Source organism: Podarcis cretensis (genome assembly GCF_951804945.1).
Source record: "Podarcis cretensis genome assembly, chromosome: 2".
NCBI lineage: Eukaryota > Metazoa > Chordata > Lepidosauria > Squamata > Lacertidae > Podarcis > Podarcis cretensis.
Window position 1 is genome coordinate 79,405,905 of NC_137171.1, and position 18,240 is coordinate 79,424,144.

An 18,240-nucleotide genomic window follows, 5' to 3' on the forward strand; every position below is an offset into this window, starting at 1 on the left:
AGCCCGTTGATGAAGTATAGAGAAATTTGACAGCGGTCAAGTTAGCTGTCAAGACGCAAAAAGAGGACTTTGTTTCTGCTGTCTACATTTGTTACAAGCTTGCTTTTGAAAAGAAGGAAGGACTGTTACAATTTAACTGGACTTTTGGATCTGTGCTGAAAGGAGTAAAAAAAAAAGAAACTTAAATTCCCCTAGAGGGGGCTTTGGGATATTGCAGAGAATGGCTTTTGGAAAGGAAATCCAGTCTGAATTGAATAGGACATTCTTTCTCTTAGGAAAGTTGCAAGGTCAAATTGATGTTTTGACTACAAATGTTACAACTTTGGACACAAGAGTGAGTACCATCATTGAACTTGATAAGAACTCGGCACAGGAATTTTATTCAATTGAACAAACAGGGAAATTTGAGAAGGAGAATTATGTTGTCTCTGAAGAGAAGAAAAGGGGAGCCGTAACCCTGCAGATGCGAAAGGAGAGCTGCAGTTTGAGGTCTGACATGATGGTAACAAGGGGAAATAAATTTTTGAAGATGGAAGCTTGGCCTGAATTGGAAAGTGAAAGATGGAGAGATCTCCTTACGTGGAGATCAGATGACCCTAGGATTATAAATTTGATTCAGGTAGAAGTTGGAGCTTTGGGGACATTTGGACCTGAAAGGAGAATGAAACAAGATTTGGAATACCCCATAGGCCTTACTTTTAAGTACGGAGGTTTGGCTGGAAGCAATGTGGATGCTGATGGGTTGGAGCTTCCCCGAGATTTGGCTTTCAATACTAAGGACTATCAAAAAGACTGGCAGAGAGGACATGAGAGAGACTTAAGAGCCTCGGATGTAAGATCTCTGGGCTAATGGCTTTTTGAGATTGATGGACTTATGTTGGGGACTGAAACCGGGAAGGGGGTATGGGTGGAATGGAAATTGGGAACTCAAAGGGTATATAATATAATTTGTTTTTTTGTTTTTTATGAGAGTTGGGAAACTCGTGGAAGGAAACCTTATTCGACTTTAGAGAAACGTCTCAAGAATAAGTATTGATATATAGGTTTGGATGAGAGTTAAGATTGGATAAAGTAAAAGTGGTTTTTAAAATAAATTAAATTACTTAAATGAAAATAAGGTTGGAAGGATTTGCAGAAATAACGATTTGAACTAGAATACAAAAATGGGAGGTGTGAGGAGGTCAAGGAAATAAGTAAAGGAAGAAAGTTTTGTAAAGGTTTAATCTGGTTTTTTTTCTTTTTTTAAGTGAGTTTATTTTCTTTTTCTGTTGTATTTTTTTGTATTTTGTTTTTTTTTTCCTTTCTGTAACTCTTAAACTTTGAATAAATATTATTTTTTAAAAAAGAGAAAGTTTATCAAGCGGAATTGACTATGAAACTAAGAGGAAGAGATGACAACTAATTTAAGGAAGAATGGAAGATGTTTATTGCAAATTTACAGAAGCAATGTACACATTAGCAGGGTTTTAAGATTACTTGTAATTTTGTTATGAATGGATAATAGGGATTTTAATAGGTTAAAATTTAACAACAGACATCCAGTATGCTGATAAATAATAGAAGCAAGGAAGGGATTAGAGGGAAGTCAATTTGTTTTGCTTTTGTATTGTTGTTTTTATTTTTGTTATTTTTGGAAAATCAATAAAATGCTACTTTAAAATATATATATAAGATTAAGTTTATCAAGCAGTAATACTATACACAATAGGAAAGTCCTATCTTGTCATAGAATCTTAAGAGTTGGAAGGGACCTCAATGGTCATCTAGTCCAGCCCCTGCAATGCAGGAATCTCAGCTATAGCATCCATGACAGATGGCCATCCAACCTCTGCTTAAAAACCTCCAAGGAAGGAGAGTCCACCACGTCTCATGGGAGTCTGTTCCACTGCTGAACAGCTCTTACTGTCAGAAAGTTTTTCCAGATGTTTAGTTGGATTCTCCTTTCTTGTAACTTGAAGCCATTGGTTCAAGTCCTACCCTCCAGGGCAGGAGAAAACAAGCATGCTCCCTCTTCTGTGTGACAGCCCTTAAGATATATGAAGATGGCTATCATATCTCCTCTCACTCTCCTCTTTTCCAGACTAAACATACCTAGCTCCTTCAAGCGCTCCTCATAAGGCTTGTCAGTTGCCAAAGAATCCACGCAGCAGCCTATGCCGAAAAGCAGACTCCTCCAATAAGCAAATGTAAGAAGTGCTGGTTTTGTTTTTCAAATACCTTTCAGCCAGCACTCATTTTGCCCTACAGTGCACATTGTTCCTTAACCGACAGGGCTGAACAGGTTGATGTGGAGAAAGAAGAGGGAACTCCCTTGGGAAATGGAGGATTCTTAAACAAGGTCTGCCACTTCTGCCACAGAACAAGAGGAAGCGGGGAGAGAAGAGGAGCATGAACACACTGATGCTGCCATTCTTATACACCCAGTACTTAAGAGCAGACACACTATCCCATGGGTAGGCAACCTAAGGCCCAGGGGCTCGATCCGGCCCAATCACCTTTAAAATCCGGCCCACGGACAGTCCAGGAATCAGCGTGTTTTTACATGTGTAGAATGTGTGCTTTTATTTAAAATGCATCTCTGGGTTATTTGTGGGGCAAAAGAATTTGCTCATTTTTTTTCAAAATGTAGTCCGGCCCCCCACAAAGTCTGAGGGAAAGTGGACCGGCCCCCTGCTGAAAAAGTTTGCTGACCCCTGCGCTATCCTATCTACATTCATGCAGGAGCAAAGCCCACATAGCAGGCGTGTCCAGGATTGGCATAGTCTGGGGCACTTTGGAAAAATCTACAACAGAATCCCACACTTCTCAGGCGCAAACCCCCCTTTCTTCAACGGGGGCTTATTCTCAGGTGAATAGGCGCTGGGCTTGCAGCCTACAGTCTTCAGCCACCAAGTGAGTGGCCCTTTCCAGGGTGCCCCCCGCCCAAACGCTTGGGAATCAACTTCCGACTGGGGCAGGGGGAGGAGTTCCGCCTTCTTAACATTATTCCCAGCACCAAGGTAGAAAGATTTACACAGCGCATGCGTTTTCTTTCCCCCCCCCGCCCCCCTTACGCGTTGCCGATTGGTTGCGTAGTTTTCGATTCGCCCTATTGCCACAGCGCAAGGAGCCAACGTTACGACGTTCCTTTATATACACCTCTGGTTCCCAATCGCAGCGTGAAGAGTCTGCCATATGCGGGGAAACGATAGCTGGGATTAGTGCAAGAACCGAAGAACGACACCCTGAACGTTCGAGGCTTCCTTGCTAGGGTAGGACTTAGGGAGAAACAGCTAAAGAGAGAGACTCACTCAGTGAGCAGCACTGCCTAGATAAGCATGATGATGGCCATTTTACTTTAAAGTCTGAATTTAAGGCTGCTCCTCTTCTACTCTAGCTTCACACATGGAGGACGCGAGTAAGAACCGGAAGTGATGGTTCCATGGCACGCTCCGTTTTATTTTTGCCTCTTTGGAAGCAAGAGGCCTTTCCTCCTTCCGAGGCGGAGGAGCCCTTTCTGCATGTGCGGCGGGGGAAGAGCCGCTTGCATCCTTTCCGCTGCTCGGGTTCAGTTCGCTGCTAGTGGCCAGAGAGGTGCTTTGGTTAACCTTCTTTGCAAGAGGGAAGAAGAGCCAGCCAGCCAGTTAACTGCGAGCTTTGTGCCGGGAGCTGACAAGAGCTTTTTCTCCCTCCCATTTATTTGTCTCTTAGTCGCGTGGCAGAACTGGGGCTTGGCTGTGCATCCATCCGCTTCACACCCACTGTGTTTGAAAAGGCTGTAAAAAGTGGGGGGGGGGGGAGACCCTCAAGCCTTCATGGTGGAAAGCCTCCCACCCCAGTGCAGCAAGGCGGCTAGGCAGAACTGCCCCTCTTTTTGGGTGGGGGGGGGGGAGATGCCGCAGTTAAGGGAAATGAGCTGTGAATGTGCAGAGAGTCATTATGATATGGTTGAAATTCCTGCATTGCAGGGGCTTGGACTAGATGACCACGGGGTCCCTTCTACACAAACTACACAAACCCTCCCGCTTCCAGAGCCCTCTCGTTGGGTGTGCTTGTACCAGGAGGGTGTCCCTAGTGTACAGTGTCCCTCTTTGCCTCAGGAATGGGAGAGAGGGACTCAAAACATCCTGGGACCCTTCTATGTCCTCTCTTTTTCTCTCTCTCTCCCCAAGTCGAAAAGGGCCACTGCTTTCTTTTGCTGGTAATTTTTATTGTATACTTTAGAGCAGTGTTTCCCAACCTTGGGTCTCCAGTTGTTTTTGGAATACAACTCCCATCATCCCTAGCTAGCAATACCAGTGTCAGGAATGATGGGAATTGTAGTCCGAAAACAGCTGGAGACCCAAGGTTGGGAAACACTGCTTTAGAGGAGGCATTATTTTGCTGAGCAGGTGCTCAGCATGCATGCCACTTTCCCACTTTAAAAAAGCCTCTCTGGGTGATTTACAAGGTAACTGAAACCATCAAGAGAACAAATAACGTATTTTAAATTTCTGCACAGTTTTTGAACTAAATTAGCACAATAAAAACCCAGAGTTGGCCAATCTCAGAAATATGGCAGAGCCAAATAAGTCTTCAACATCTCTAAAAATTTCAGTGGAGTGGGTCTCCCTTGGGAGAGAATTATATAATTATTTTATTATTATTATTATTATTATTAATGATATAGTATAAAGGCACCACCACAAAAAGGCAGGTCAGTCATGCCCCAGTTGGTGATGGTGGAGGCACTGGCACCCAAAGAAGTGTGTCTCCTGCTAATTATTCAGGGAGGGGAAAATAATGGAAGACAGTAATTCTTTATGCAGCATGCCAAAATGTACTTTACCCAAAAGCTCTCTTTGCGTGATAACATCTTTTTGTGGGTTTGGGTAAAGGCAAGGCAGGAGATGGAGCTTAAACTACCATCACTTTTGGGGACTGCCAGTCCCTGTTGAGAAGAACTATCAAGGTACCCCGTGCCGGAAAATATTTTTCAGTGTTTTAAAACAACTAAATGAATACACAAAGAAAGCTCAAGAAAATGAGTTAAGACACTTGGTACAGAAGAGAGTGCAAAAACTCCCAAATACGTCTTTCCCAAATACGTGTGTTGTAATTTTGTTTGGTTTTAGCACTTTGAGTTCCTGATAAAATACTACTGTCATATTCTACCCTTTCAGTATTCCTTCTCTTAGAGTCTTCCAATGTGTTAAGCCTTTTTGGCCTGTGTAACGCAAGGTGAATAGTTTACAAGGCCAGGTACTATCTCACTGCTCACCAAGAAGTAACCCCAGTAAGTTGTCTTGCGTTAATCTGGAATAACAGATGGGAAGAGGCTGTTTCTGCAGGAATATTAAAACCATGAATCCCATGAGTTACTGTGTATGTTTGAGAATCAAGGCATGAGTATATATATTTCCAGAAAGAGTTTGAGTTGGTGTCCTGAAATCAATTGTTCTGACCAATTCAAGGGAAAGAATGTTACTTTAATGGTTCACCAAGCATACCTAATAAGTGTCTGACTAAAAAATATTTCACAAGTTTTTCTTCCCTTTCTGTTCTTTGTCCTAGATGACTGTTGTTAAAGTAGAAGGATAATACAAAATGGCAGAAGCAATTTTCCATCCCCCAAGAAGGAAGAGAAGAGTATATGAATCATATAATTCTCCATTTCCTATTTCTTCCACCGGAGAAGGGATTTACGGAAGAGATTTCCAAATATGCCAGGCTGAAATTATAAATAACAATGTAATTGTGAAGAATCCTGAAGATATAGAACACCTATATAGTATGGTATTCTTGACTTTTGTTTATCTGTCTAATGCATGACACTTCTGACATTGAAAAGATTCACCTTAGTTGCCAACACAATGGATTTTTAAAAATGTAATTAATATTCTGAACCAAATAATTGTCAGTCTAGTTAAAATACTGCGTATGTGTGAAGGTGTGAGGTGAGGAGGGGCAAATCAGTCAAATAATCACATGGGTCCTGTATTTCTATCTGGAATGGTTGAGAAGGCATCAACAGCAAAATAAGGTTTATCTTCATGAGCACTATACTGTACTGAATTGTGTGTTTCATAGAAACTCGCTAGTGTGTCCTTCTCTTTTAAAGCCATCCCTGCTGGTGGCCCTCAATACATTTTGTGGGAATGAATTCAATAGCTTTTAAGCACTATATGCATATTTACGGCATTTTGCCTGTCCTGAATCTTCCAACACTCAGGTTCATTGGAAGTCCACAAGTTCCTGTTATGAGAGGCGGAGAAAACCTTTTCCTAATCCACTTTCTCCACACTACATAGAAGATAATTTGTCTTCAGCATCCGAGTAACTGCGCTCAGAGAGCTTGTGTTTATTGACTGACTTTCATACATGCTGGAAGCTTTCTAGTTTAAAAATATACGACAGTGTGTGTGATCAATAACGCAAAGAATATCAAATGCACAACTGTGGAACTGTTGGTAACACAGATGTCTCATTTTTCTAGGGATTTTTTGGGAAAGGTATTCTTTCCAGAAGTCGGCCAGAATACAACATTTCAGATCCTATGTTGGTTGCTAAGTGGCAAGGTAAGCTAGTCTGAAATTGAATTAAAGGCATAAAGTGTGCATAATGAACTCTTTTGATTGGCTCAATTTTTGGTCCTTAAAGGTAAAGGTAAAGGTACCCCTGCCCGTACGGGCCAGTCTTGACAGACTCTGGGGTTGTGCGCCCATCTCACTTAAGAGGCCAGGGGCCAGCGCTGTCCGGAGACACTTCCGGGTCACGTGGCCAGCGTGACATCGCTGCTCTGGCGAGCCAGAGCCGCACACGGAAACGCCATTTACCTTCCCGCTGGTAAGCGGTCCCTATTTATCTACTTGCACCCGGAGGTGCTTTCGAGCTGCTAGGTTGGCAGGCGCTGGGACCGAGCAGCGGGAGCGCACCCCGCCGCAGGGATTCGAACCGCCGACCTGACGATCGGCAAGCCCTAGGCGCTGAGGCTTTAACCCACAGCGCCACCTGCGTCCCATAAAAAAGGGGATAGGGGAAAAGACCAGTCAAAGTTAGTAGTGGGATGGAACTTAGGTTAGTGAAACTAACTGTAATAATGTCTGGTATTCCACTACTTTCGGACCAGCCAAGTGGTGCTTTCGAACTGCTAGGTTGGCAGGAGCTGGGGCAGAGCAACGGGAGCTCACCCCGTTGCGGGGATTCGAACCGCCGACCTTCCAATCGGCAAGCCCTAGGCGCTGAGGCTTTAACCCACAGGTCCTTAAGGGCCTGGAAAACAGCATTTGCAGACACAATATTGGAGCAAATGTTGTTTGGATTCCTCTTATGCAGAGAGGGTGGCCAGGAAGACAGATATATTTTTCTGCAGGTATTTTAGTATGAATGCATTATTTGAAGCAAAATCCAAACTCTCAGTACAATGCTATTCCCCCTTTCCACGTAGATAGCTTGGGGAGGTGGGGGGAACAGGGGAGAAAAAATGGCCCATAGATGTCTCTCCATCACTTCCACTAGTGGAGATAAGCGCTGCTGATGGGGCAGGGAGCGAGGCTGTGCCACAACGGCTACCCAAGTTCTACCCTAGTGAATGGAAAGCTACCAGGGCTACAGCTTTAGATCCAAAGTTGCATGGATTCCCTAAGGGGTCCCATTCTTAGTTACCTTGTCTATGCCAGCCTGGAGCTGCCGCACAAAAAAAGGGGAAATTTCCATTCAGCCTTCTGCCCAGAAAGCAGCAGGACTTTGAATGTGGAGGTAAATCTGCTAATCCACTCCACTTTGCTGCTCCCAGCCGGGGTTTGGGTTGCCCTGTGTGTTAACTTTCCAATACTTTGAATATTTGTGCGGAATCAATAGCTAACAATTCTGCTTTTATTGCAGATGTCGGGTTAAACATGCCGATAATCTCATCGAAAAAGTAAGTGCAGCTCCCCCCCCCTTTTTTTTCTGTGTCTGAAGCTTGAAGTGCAGTTCCTTGGTACCAGGGAGGTTCGACTGGCACCTTCATTATACACCTTTGGGTGCCAAGCGAAGATGTTCCTCTTTAACCAGGCCTTTGGCTGATTGACATCCAATGCCCTTTTAAATCTGTTGTGGAAGGGAGGGGGTGTTATTGGTTTGTTTTTGTTTCTATTTTTGTTATGTACTTTGTGTTTTCTATATTGGATTTGATATCCCACTTTATCACTACCCAAAGGAGTCTCAAAGTGGCCAACAATCTCCTTTCCCTTCCTCGCCCACAACAAACACTCTGTGAAGTGAGTGGGGCTGAGAGACTTCAGAGAAGTGTGACTAGCCCAAGGTCACCCAGCAGCTGCATGTGGAGGAGCGGAGACGCGAACCCGGTTCCCCAGATTACGAGACTACCGCTCTTAACCACTACACCACACTGGCTCTGTACTGTGAACTGCCCTGAGATCTATGGGGCATAGGGCTGTATACAAACTTAATAATTATAATAATAATCAATAGTGAAATTGAAGTTTATTAGAGGTGGCTAATGTGGTGCTTGAGGGTGCACATGGGCCTGCAGGGGGCTTTCCTGGCACATGTAGGGGCCCCTCCCCCTGCTGAAATTAAGCGCAAAAGAATCATTATTGTGTAGCCAACAGAAAAGGTCCTGGTGTGTGCTTGGTTGCAGGATGTCTTATGTGGTGCTAAAAACAGTTTCTCCCATTTGCAAGTGTGTCCGCAGGCCTCAGAAAGATTGGCAACCCCTGATTTAAGTACTAGCATTCCACAAGCGAGAAATGGGAGGCAAAGTTAAAAATAAATAAATAATCTTGCCTGCAAAACAAACAAATAAATTTGAGATATAATTAATAAGCTGGCTACTTCAAATCTTCTGTGTTTCCTTTTTTTATTCCAGATACCAGCGTCATGTAGAATGGGCTAAAAGCCTCATGCGGGAGCAAGGACTGGATGACTTCACAGTTGATGCAACCATTCTGAATTATACGCAGCCCGTTAATCTGAGAGAAGTTGAGCAAAATAGTGAGGCTGAGGAGACCATCAAGATGGAGACAGCTGAGGATGAGTCAAAGCATGTAGTGACTTCTTCTGAAACAAATGGGGATAAAGTAGCTGGCCTGGAAGGTGATCCATTTTTTGACCGACTAGCCAAGAATGACTCTAATGAATCAGATGGAACAGGATCTAAAGCTTTAGCTGAAAGACACTTGGCAAAACTGTGTTCAGTCAGTGTGCATCACATCTGCAAGCCAGAAGATTGTATTAATCAAGACAATAATAATGAGTTTGTGTTAGTTGAAGAAGAAGAAGAAGAATCAAATTTATGTCTGAAAAAAGAGGTAAGAAACCACACGTAAGGTCACAAATTAGCCCATTGCTGTTAACTTTTGTTAACAAATTATTAAAATAACATTTTGCCTTTTCAGCGACATATATTTGAAAAAGACATTAGGTGTCATCTGCTGAAAGAAATCATTCAGCTGATCTGCATCAGCAAAGTGTCATTTGAAATCCATTATGGCATTTATGCAGTAATGGCAGGTCAGTTTAAAAAGCAACTTGTGAATCTTGGAATTTCAGTTCTAAGGTTCTCCTGCCCACGGCACATTGGGAAATGGGAGAAGATAAGCCAATGCCATCAAATGAGTGTGCTAAGCAGAGAGAGAAAAATTTTCAGGAATGAGGAGGCATGTCAGAAGGAGATTTTATGGGAGAAAAGGAATATGAAGTATCTTGCTGGCAGGCTCTCAGCTAGGTAAATAGCTTAGAGTTGTGACTGCGTCTTTGTAACTTTGGTTTGCTACTTTTCTTGCAGTTAGTCAAAAAAGAGAGGTTAGTGTGCAGAAGGAATCCATTTAGGATCTTAGAATATTTGCAACTCAGTCTAGAAGAGGTAAGTTTGGAAGACTGTCATACTTAGTAATTTGCCAATGTAAATATATAACTTTGGTATTTGCATGGTTTTTGTTTTTAAGAAAGTGTGGATAAATTTTGGAAGAGGAAAAATTATAAATTCAGTCTTGCAGAATTCTGATATGATTGGCCTTTCCAGGTGCATTTGTACTACTGGTCACTAGAGCAGCCACATGATATTGCCCACCACTTGTTTCCAGTTGGATTCATATTTAATATGGCTCATAATTCTGATAAATTGTGATAGCTGCTATGGCTGTTGCAGGTCCTTTTTGACTCCTTTTGAGTCCCAGGCATTCCTTGATGGTCCTTAGGACGTCACTGCCCAAGTCCCTCCTCACTGCACAAATGATCATTTGTACCTCTCCTTTCATTTAGGAAAACTTGTTGCCTGCCATAACCCCCCCCCCCCTTTCTTCAGCAGTCCACTCCTCTTATCTAGCACTAATGTACACACTTCCTGGTGGTGATTTTTCTTTCTTTTAAGGACTGCTTCCATCCCAAGGCTAAGCTCTTTTCCCTTCTGTTGCTAGAATTGACAACACGAAGAATGAAAGTCATATTCTAGTGAAGGGTTTTCCCTCTCTCAAAAGATCCTGAATAATCTTGTTGCTCTTGCTCAGTTCCTGGAATTTACTTAGAATAAACTCTTGAAGGATTGTGCTCATTGGGTAGATGGATTGCAGCAAAATCTTTTGTTTGTCTGCTTAGAAGCAATCATGTAAATGACTGCAACCTTGGATGTAAATGGGAGGGCTTTTATTATTATTATTTGAGGATTCAGCAGTCCTGTTTGTACTGATGAGAACTTAGCTCCTATTATTTGACGAAAAGTATGATTGCGTGAGCAAATGCATTGCTTGACTTTTCCCACTTCCCTTCCCAACACCCTACCCTTGATATGCAAAACATGTTGGTGCCACTACTCTGTAATAATGTATATAACATAACATACACAAAATAATTCTAATTACTGTTGTTTTTTAGGCCTTTTTCTTGGTCTATGCTCTGGGATGTTTAAGTATTTATTACAATGAGGTAAGGTGGTGCCTTTAGTCAGTACAATACAAATCTTTATTACGGTCATAGACCAGCATAAAAGGGTGGGATACAGTCATTTGAAATCTGAAAAGCATTTTGGAAAGCTAAAAGGTATTAAAACAGAAGGTGAATATAAAAGAAGCTGAAAGAAGGGATAGGAGGATTGGACAGGTGTGGAAGAGCTTAAAAGGCTGATTTGTAAAAGACTTTAACTATTAATTCATGGAGCACTCTGATACGTTCCTTAAATCTGGTTTGTGGCACAGGTCATCCTCCGATGGATTTTGAGCACTGCTGTGCAGAATCTAGCAACATTGTATGTTGAAGCAGGATTGGTATCTGAGAGCAGCAGGGAGGTATAGAATTGCCCTGTGCACCCTGGGTACTTATGAAGTAGTGGGGAAATCAGGCTAATACGAATGTCTCTGTAATACAGGCACTGGAGAAGGACATACTCTACCATTTCTATTTGTCCCGAGTCACAGGGACATTGTCTCCCGGGGAATTAATCTTCCTGTATCGACCTTCAATGACAGCTATGGGGAAGGCATGACATCGAGCCAGGGTAAAAGCCCTTCGGTGTTTAGGGACTTCAAGTTTAGTTAGATATTCCATAGGGGAGACAAAGTACCTGGTGGATTCCTTGGCAGTAAAAGTTAGAGTCCTGGCTAGATCCAATTGGTGGCCAGATCCAATTGGGTGCCTTTAGTCTGTCGTAGTAAGCTGTGTGTGAGTTAACCTGTTGCGTGTGTTGCTTGTTAGCATAAAACAACAAACACTTTATAATAGTTTCCAAGGCAACTTGCACCATGGGTAATTTTTCCTTCTTGTATAATCTTATGTTCTCTGCATAAATGTAGACAGTCTTTGGTTACAATTCTGCATTAGTTGCGTATGCCCTTTGAACTCTGGGTTTTAATTCCCTGTGAACATGCATAGCATTGGCTTGTAAGTTCCATTCATTTTAGGGGGCTTAAATGGGTATAACAGAGATCAGGATTTTGTATAATGCGATGAGAATAAAGCTTTATCCTAAACTTTTTCTGCATTGTGTAGTTGAGTATACCGTTTGGTGTTCCATTTCTGACTGCTGAGTTCCCTAGACTAGATGCCCTGGAACCTATTTTTAATAGCTTTAGCTACACCGCAGTTCAAAAGCTAGATGGCATTTATGCTTAGACTTGCATGACAAACTTCACATTTGGCTTCTGTCCTCTTTGTGCCTTCTCCCAACTTGAATAAAAGATAAAATACGCTGCTCTAGAAGTGGCTAAGATTGTTGACTTAGCTGCCAATAATAGTAGGTTGCTTTTGTACACTGTAATTATAGGAAAGCATCTGGTTGTGTTTTTAGGCACCTTTATCTATTCTGAAGCTATGGGAAGTTTTTAGCGAAGCACAACCCAAATTTAAGGCTACATACATGGCATATCACTACTTCCGTAGTAAAGGATGGGTCCCTAAAGTTGGCCTGAAATATGGGACTGACCTCTGTGAGTATTTTCCTTTCATTGATTATAGTTTGCAGTAGAGGCTGGCGCACACAACGCGGATCCAGTGGTGATGCACTGTCCCCTCCCATTTCCACAAGGAGAGGTTTTCCAACTCATGGCCTGCAAGCACAGGCCATAAGTCGGGGATGGTGCAGTCAATTCCCAGGTAAGACCTGGGGACCAATTTTGACCTGCATGCGTTTGATGTTAGACATGCAGGCTATAATTCATCTGTGCCATCCTCATAGTGATGTGCAGAAGCAAGAAAGTGTGCTAGAAAGAGGGGTGGGCAGGTACTTTCACATCCCCCTCCACATGATCACTAGATTGCTATCACCCAGACCGACCCATAGATAGCCTTTATGATATTGTTTCCCCTGTTACTTGATAACAAAGACCACTGGACCAAATATGGTTAGCACAGATTGCAGAACGTAAGAGAGGCTACACACTGGAACTGTGTGATGAAATGGATATTGCAATGATGAAAGCTGGTGGAGTTTTGTGGAGTGGGGGATTGGCTCAGCTAATCGTCTCACAGTGCAGAAAGTTATTTTTTGTCAGCCTGCTCCCCAGCTTAAATAGGCTATTGCTCATTGTCTGGTTCGTTTGTGCAAATGTGCTGCCCATTCATTTGACTGTAGCTTCCTTGAATCTTGAGCGCTAATGTCTTGGTGTTCCCATTCTTTGTTGCCTCGTTTGAATAATAGATGTGCACACAGCAGTATTTTTTTAAAGAAATGTTTAATTGATGGCCTGCTGTCATCTGTAGGAGGGAAAAGCTTTTTACCATAGGCAAGGAAGAGTCTGGTAATCTCCTGGGGGTGTTTATTGTCTTGTGGAGCACATTTAATATGCAGAGCTCTTTACAGTCTTTCCTCAGTTCATCTCTCCCAGTTGCCCTTCAGGCCTATGAGCATGGGGAGTGAGACCCCAGCCATTTACCTGGTGGGGATTTACCTCCCATAACCTACCCTCACCACCTCCTTTCTAAGAGGAACAGACCCAGCAAGGCATTTGCTTGCCTGAGCATGCAAGAAGATTAATTACATCACTGTCCTTCTCTGAACACAAATGATGATAAAAGAATGGAACATTTTAAGCAATTAGTTTTCCCAATAAAAGAATGTTTCACTTCTCTTTTAGTCTGGGGGACCAACTTGCCGTTAATTACTATGGTAATCCCTTGGCAGCATCAACTGTGGTGCATTAGTTACTGCTCCAGATTCCTCTTGGTCCACATTCAGTCTTTTGAGTGGAGCCAGTATGCTTTGGTTCCCAGGACCATAGAATCATAGAGTTGGAAGAGACCACAAGGGCCATCGAGTCCAACCCCCTGCCAAGCAGGAAACACCATCAGAGCACTCCTGACATATGGATGTCAAGCCTCTGCTTAAAGAATTGGCAGCTCTCTTGAGTAAATAGCTCTGCACATTAGGTCCCCAAATGCTGTTCATGCAGCTGTGACCTCTGCATGTGTTTTCCTAGACTGAGAACCTCATCTAGGAGCAGGTGCCACCTTGGTAAGATTGTTGGCAAGCAAGGGAGCAGCCGGAGGCTGGATTTAACCCATCTCTCTTTGAATAGATCATTGTGTGGCTGTTTTTAGATCCTTATGTGTTATGTTTGCTAGTTGACTTGGAGTGACATGTGTGGGGGTTTTTTCCCTGAAGGTGGCACTGTACAAGTAGTTAAAATATCTTTATTCCCAGTTACCTGATTAGGATTTTTATTTATTGTGATCAGCTTCAGCTCCCAAATGCAGTTAGAATAAAAACAAACAACCCTGATCCTATTATATTATGGTTTAGATTTTCAAAGCTGAGTAATGGGAAAGCCACGTGTCCTACATTAACATGATTCAAAATGAAGAAAGCATGATTATTTCTAGTAAGCGCTTGTTTTGTTTCTTTTCTTCCCATTGCAGTGTTGTATCGAAAAGGTCCTCCTTTTTACCATGCCAGGTATAGCATTCAGATTTGGATATTAAAGACAGACAAATATGCTTAAGTGTTATGCTTAATTCCTGCATCATTAGCACTGAAGGAAACATGATTGCATTGGGAAGGGACAGGAGATTGACATTTTTAATAAGCACTCTGGGGTACAAAGCAAGTTTGAGTACAAGTTTTCCTTAGTGGACTGATAAGATATCTAACAGAGTGACTCTGGAAAGGCGCTTTGAGTTTGGGTAACTGGATGGAGGGCTAGACAAAATAGCCTGCAAGGTGGCTGTATCTTTTGCTAAATGGTACACTCTAAAAGTATGAGAAATACACTTGTTGCTCTTTTTGTTCACTCTGCTAAAGTGAAGCTTCAACTCTTTAGTAAATTTTAGCTGAGGACTAGTGGACTGTACCTAGTTTTTAAATGCCAGTTTTACCCCAGCATCCTAAAAAAGTTTCACTTTGCTTTGTCTTCCAGTTACTCTGTCATTGTGGAATTAGTTAACAGTGACTTTGAAGGGTCACCACACAGACCTTTCAGCTGGAAGTCTTTGTCTGGGTTGAACAGGACTACAGCAAATGTTTCCAAGGTAACACATAGACTCAACTAAGCATTTCAAAGCTACAAGAAAAAGCCTTGTGGAGCAAAGGAAAGGTACTACGGTGGGGGCACAAAAAGAGATAATGTGAAGTTGTCAGTTATAACCATAAATGAGATACTGATCAATTGCAGTTTGATTTGATTGATCCTCCATGTGTGTGACCTATCCTGGGTTCAGCTGTGTTTCTTAGTGTCCCCGAAGCCGCTTCAAGTATAGTTGTACCTTGGAAGTTAAAAGGAATTGGTTCTGGAAGTCCATTCAACTACCAAAAGGTTTGGAAACCAAAGTGCAGCTTCTGATTGGCTGCAGGAAGCTGGACGTTCAGTTTCCAAAAATAGTTCACAAACCGGAACAGTCACTTCCAGGTTCGCAGCGTTTTGGAGCCAAAACATTTGAGAACTAAGCTGTTCGAAAACCAAGGTACGACTGTATTTGTATGGGGAACTCTTACATTCTGGGCCATCTGCACCTTTTCTTATTCAGTGCTAGCCACTGATAAGAGACAGTTCAGGGAACTTCCCAAGTTTCAGGGAAGAGAGAAGAAACGCCCAGTTCCAGTAATCAGGGTGCCTTAAGCCCTATGTGCACTTATCTCAAAGTAAGGCCCAAAAAACATAATGGGACTTATTTCCAAGTAAAGAGGTGGAAGTAAGATTGCAAGGTTAGTGTACATACATACTGAATTTCAAATTTCTAGCTTATGGGGAAGTACTTTCGATATTTCAAGGCAAGCACATTCAAATTTCCATTTTAACACTTATCTAGTAGCTGGGATGTGTTGGAATACCTGCTTATCAGTTCTCAACTTTTTATCTGAAACCTTACACATTTTAGTAACCTATCTAGAACACACTTATTTTATTTTATTTTATTTTGTCCTACACAGCATTCTTCAAATGGGTATAACCCCCATTATACACACTGGGAAGGGTACTTTTCTGGAAACATGCAACAGAGTAATAAAAACTGGAGATAAAGTACTTATGCCTAGTACTACTGATTAGAGTTGCACATATATACAGAGTCACGTCTCTCATCGCTGCAATTTCACAAACTCAAGTTTGAGGCTCTTTGGAGCTTCCCCCAATACAGCAGAAAGAATTGCCGTAGGTAGGAATACAAATTGTGTCCACGGAAGCTTTCCCCAAATGAACCCTGGTCTTAGAATCGGGGAGCAAGCAAGTGACCTGTACATAGCCATCCAATTGCAGACCACATCCAATGGGATTGTGGTTGGATGACAATTTGAACTCAGATCTCCTTGACCCACATTCAGCGTTATATTCATTGAAGCACACTTTTTGCCTAATTACCACTACGGGTGTAAAGAGCAAATCTTGTACTACATGAATTTCGTACGTTTTTAATGGATTTTTTTTTTTAACCACCAGGAACTCATGTTCTGCTATTTGATTCAGCCATCTGATATGACTGCAAAAGAAATGTTGTCACCAGAATGTCTCAAAAGAATTAAAGTTCAGGTATGCAAGTCCTGCTCTGATTTGTTCTCTGAAGCCACTGACTGCCTTAAGGCATCCAGTTCTCTGGATAGAATGTAGGCAATATTTTAATAATTTATTTTGTAATATTTGAACCTTTCCTAATTCAGTAGATCTGTGTAGTAACTAGAGCTGGGTATACTATACATGGCAATCTGATTTGAGAACCTAGACTTAATATCTGGGAATGCAGTAAAAATATTTTTGCTTGTGCCTGAATTGTTAGTAATTGTTGAGCAATTGATTGTTCAGGCTAATTTATATATCTCAAAAGAGCAGAACGAGATACAAGTACATCATTTGCCTAACTTATAAGGCTCCTTCCTATAGATGTTACAGGAGCAATGAGGCATCTACTTACATTGATGTACTTTCTATGCCATTTCAGTAGCAGGTGAATTACTCTTAGAAAAAGTAGTAATAAGAAGTACAGTGGTGCCTCACAAGACGAAAAGAATCCGTTCCGTGAGTCTCTTCGTCTTGCGGTTTTTTCGTCTTGCAAAGCAAGCCGATTAGCGGATTAGCGCTATTAGCGGCTTAGGGGCTTAGAGGATCAGCTGATAAGTGGCTTAGCGGATCAGCTGATAAGCGGCTTAGCTGATCAGCTGTTAAGCGGCTTAGCAGATCAGCTGATAAGCGGCTTAGCGGATCAGCGGAGCAGCTGTTAAGCGGCTTAACGGATCAGCTGATAAGCGGCTTAGTGGCTTAGAAAAAGGGGGGGGGAAACCCGCAGGAACTCGCAAGACATTTTCGTCTTGCGAAGCAAGCCCATAGGAAATTCGTTTTGCGAAGCACCTCCAAAACGGAAAACCCTTTCATCTAGCGGGTTTTCCGTCTTGCGAGGCATTCGTCTTGCGGGGCACCACTGTAAGGCTCTAGTGTGGTCATAATCCTAGAAAACAGTACAACATAATGCCTAGGATTTGAAGTTTCTAATCCGACACTCCCAAGGGAACTTCGGGCTCCTGGATCTTGAACATCAGCCCGCTATGCCACATAATACACCTCTTTCACTGATATGGGAAAGACAGGTGAAACACCAAAATCATATTGTACATGGCTCAGGTCTTGGCATACTGAAAACAGGTGTGCTGACATAGAATCATAGAACTGCAGAGTTAGGAGGGATCCCGAGTGTTCTCTAGTACAAACACCTGCAATGCAGGAATCTCCATGACAGATAGCCACCAAGCCCCTGCTCAACAACCACCCGTGAGGCCACCACCTTCCGAGGGAGTCAGTTCCATTATGGAACAGCTCTTCCCGCCACAAGGTCTTCCTGGTATTTAGTCAGAATCTCCTTTCTTGAGTTAGGGTTAGAAATGTGTCAAAACAATAGAGACCAAAGTTATTTGTTTTTCCATTGGTTGTGTGTAAGTGATTGAGGGATAAGGACAAACAAGGTGAATGGGACTGGGGGTGCTACTGTGGTGGACATGCATGTACGTTGTTGAGCTGCTGCCTTATCCCAGTGGGAAGCCAAGAGCACTTCTGCTGCAGTTAAATCATACAGGGTTAACTAGGGACAAGATCAGTGAACATACTTTTTTCCATTTATACCTTTTTAGTCGTCAATAATCAATGACTTTTTTTTAGGAATTGATTCTAAACCGTTGGGTCTCATCCCATGAGCGCAGTGAACAAGAAGAGCTGTGATAAAATGGATTGCGGAAACGTGACAACAAAGTAAATAAAATGTCAAATGTTTACTCTTGTAGAGCTGTCTGTGCATGTTGCATTACACACACACACACTAAATGAGTTTTTGTTTTGTTTTAAATTAAAACCTAGATGGATCCTGACAGATATTCTC

General features: G+C 42.4%; 1 protein-coding gene across 7 annotated transcripts; it reads left to right on the forward strand.

The window, feature by feature from the left end:
* The first annotated feature begins 3,426 nt into the window (after positions 1-3,426).
* On the forward strand, positions 3,427-18,134 carry TSEN2 (tRNA splicing endonuclease subunit 2). 7 transcript variants are annotated; one of them, XM_079965064.1, is made up of 13 exons: positions 3,451-3,573; positions 5,142-5,254; positions 5,533-5,754; positions 6,455-6,536; positions 7,843-7,879; positions 8,831-9,272; positions 9,749-9,826; positions 10,834-10,884; positions 12,242-12,380; positions 14,308-14,344; positions 14,805-14,916; positions 16,320-16,409; positions 18,024-18,134. In XM_079965064.1, exons 3-13 carry the CDS (start codon positions 5,566-5,568, stop codon positions 18,081-18,083), a joined length of 1,317 nt encoding a protein of 438 aa, XP_079821190.1. In that variant the 5' UTR covers positions 3,451-3,573; positions 5,142-5,254; positions 5,533-5,565; the 3' UTR covers positions 18,084-18,134. The 7 variants fall into 7 exon arrangements, with proteins under 7 accessions (XP_079821189.1, XP_079821193.1, XP_079821194.1 ...); XM_079965063.1 differs by lacking the exon at positions 5,142-5,254 and having other exon boundaries at positions 3,427-3,573; XM_079965067.1 differs by lacking the exon at positions 5,142-5,254 and having other exon boundaries at positions 3,427-3,573; positions 5,533-5,709.
* The last annotated feature ends 106 nt before the right edge of the window (positions 18,135-18,240 follow it).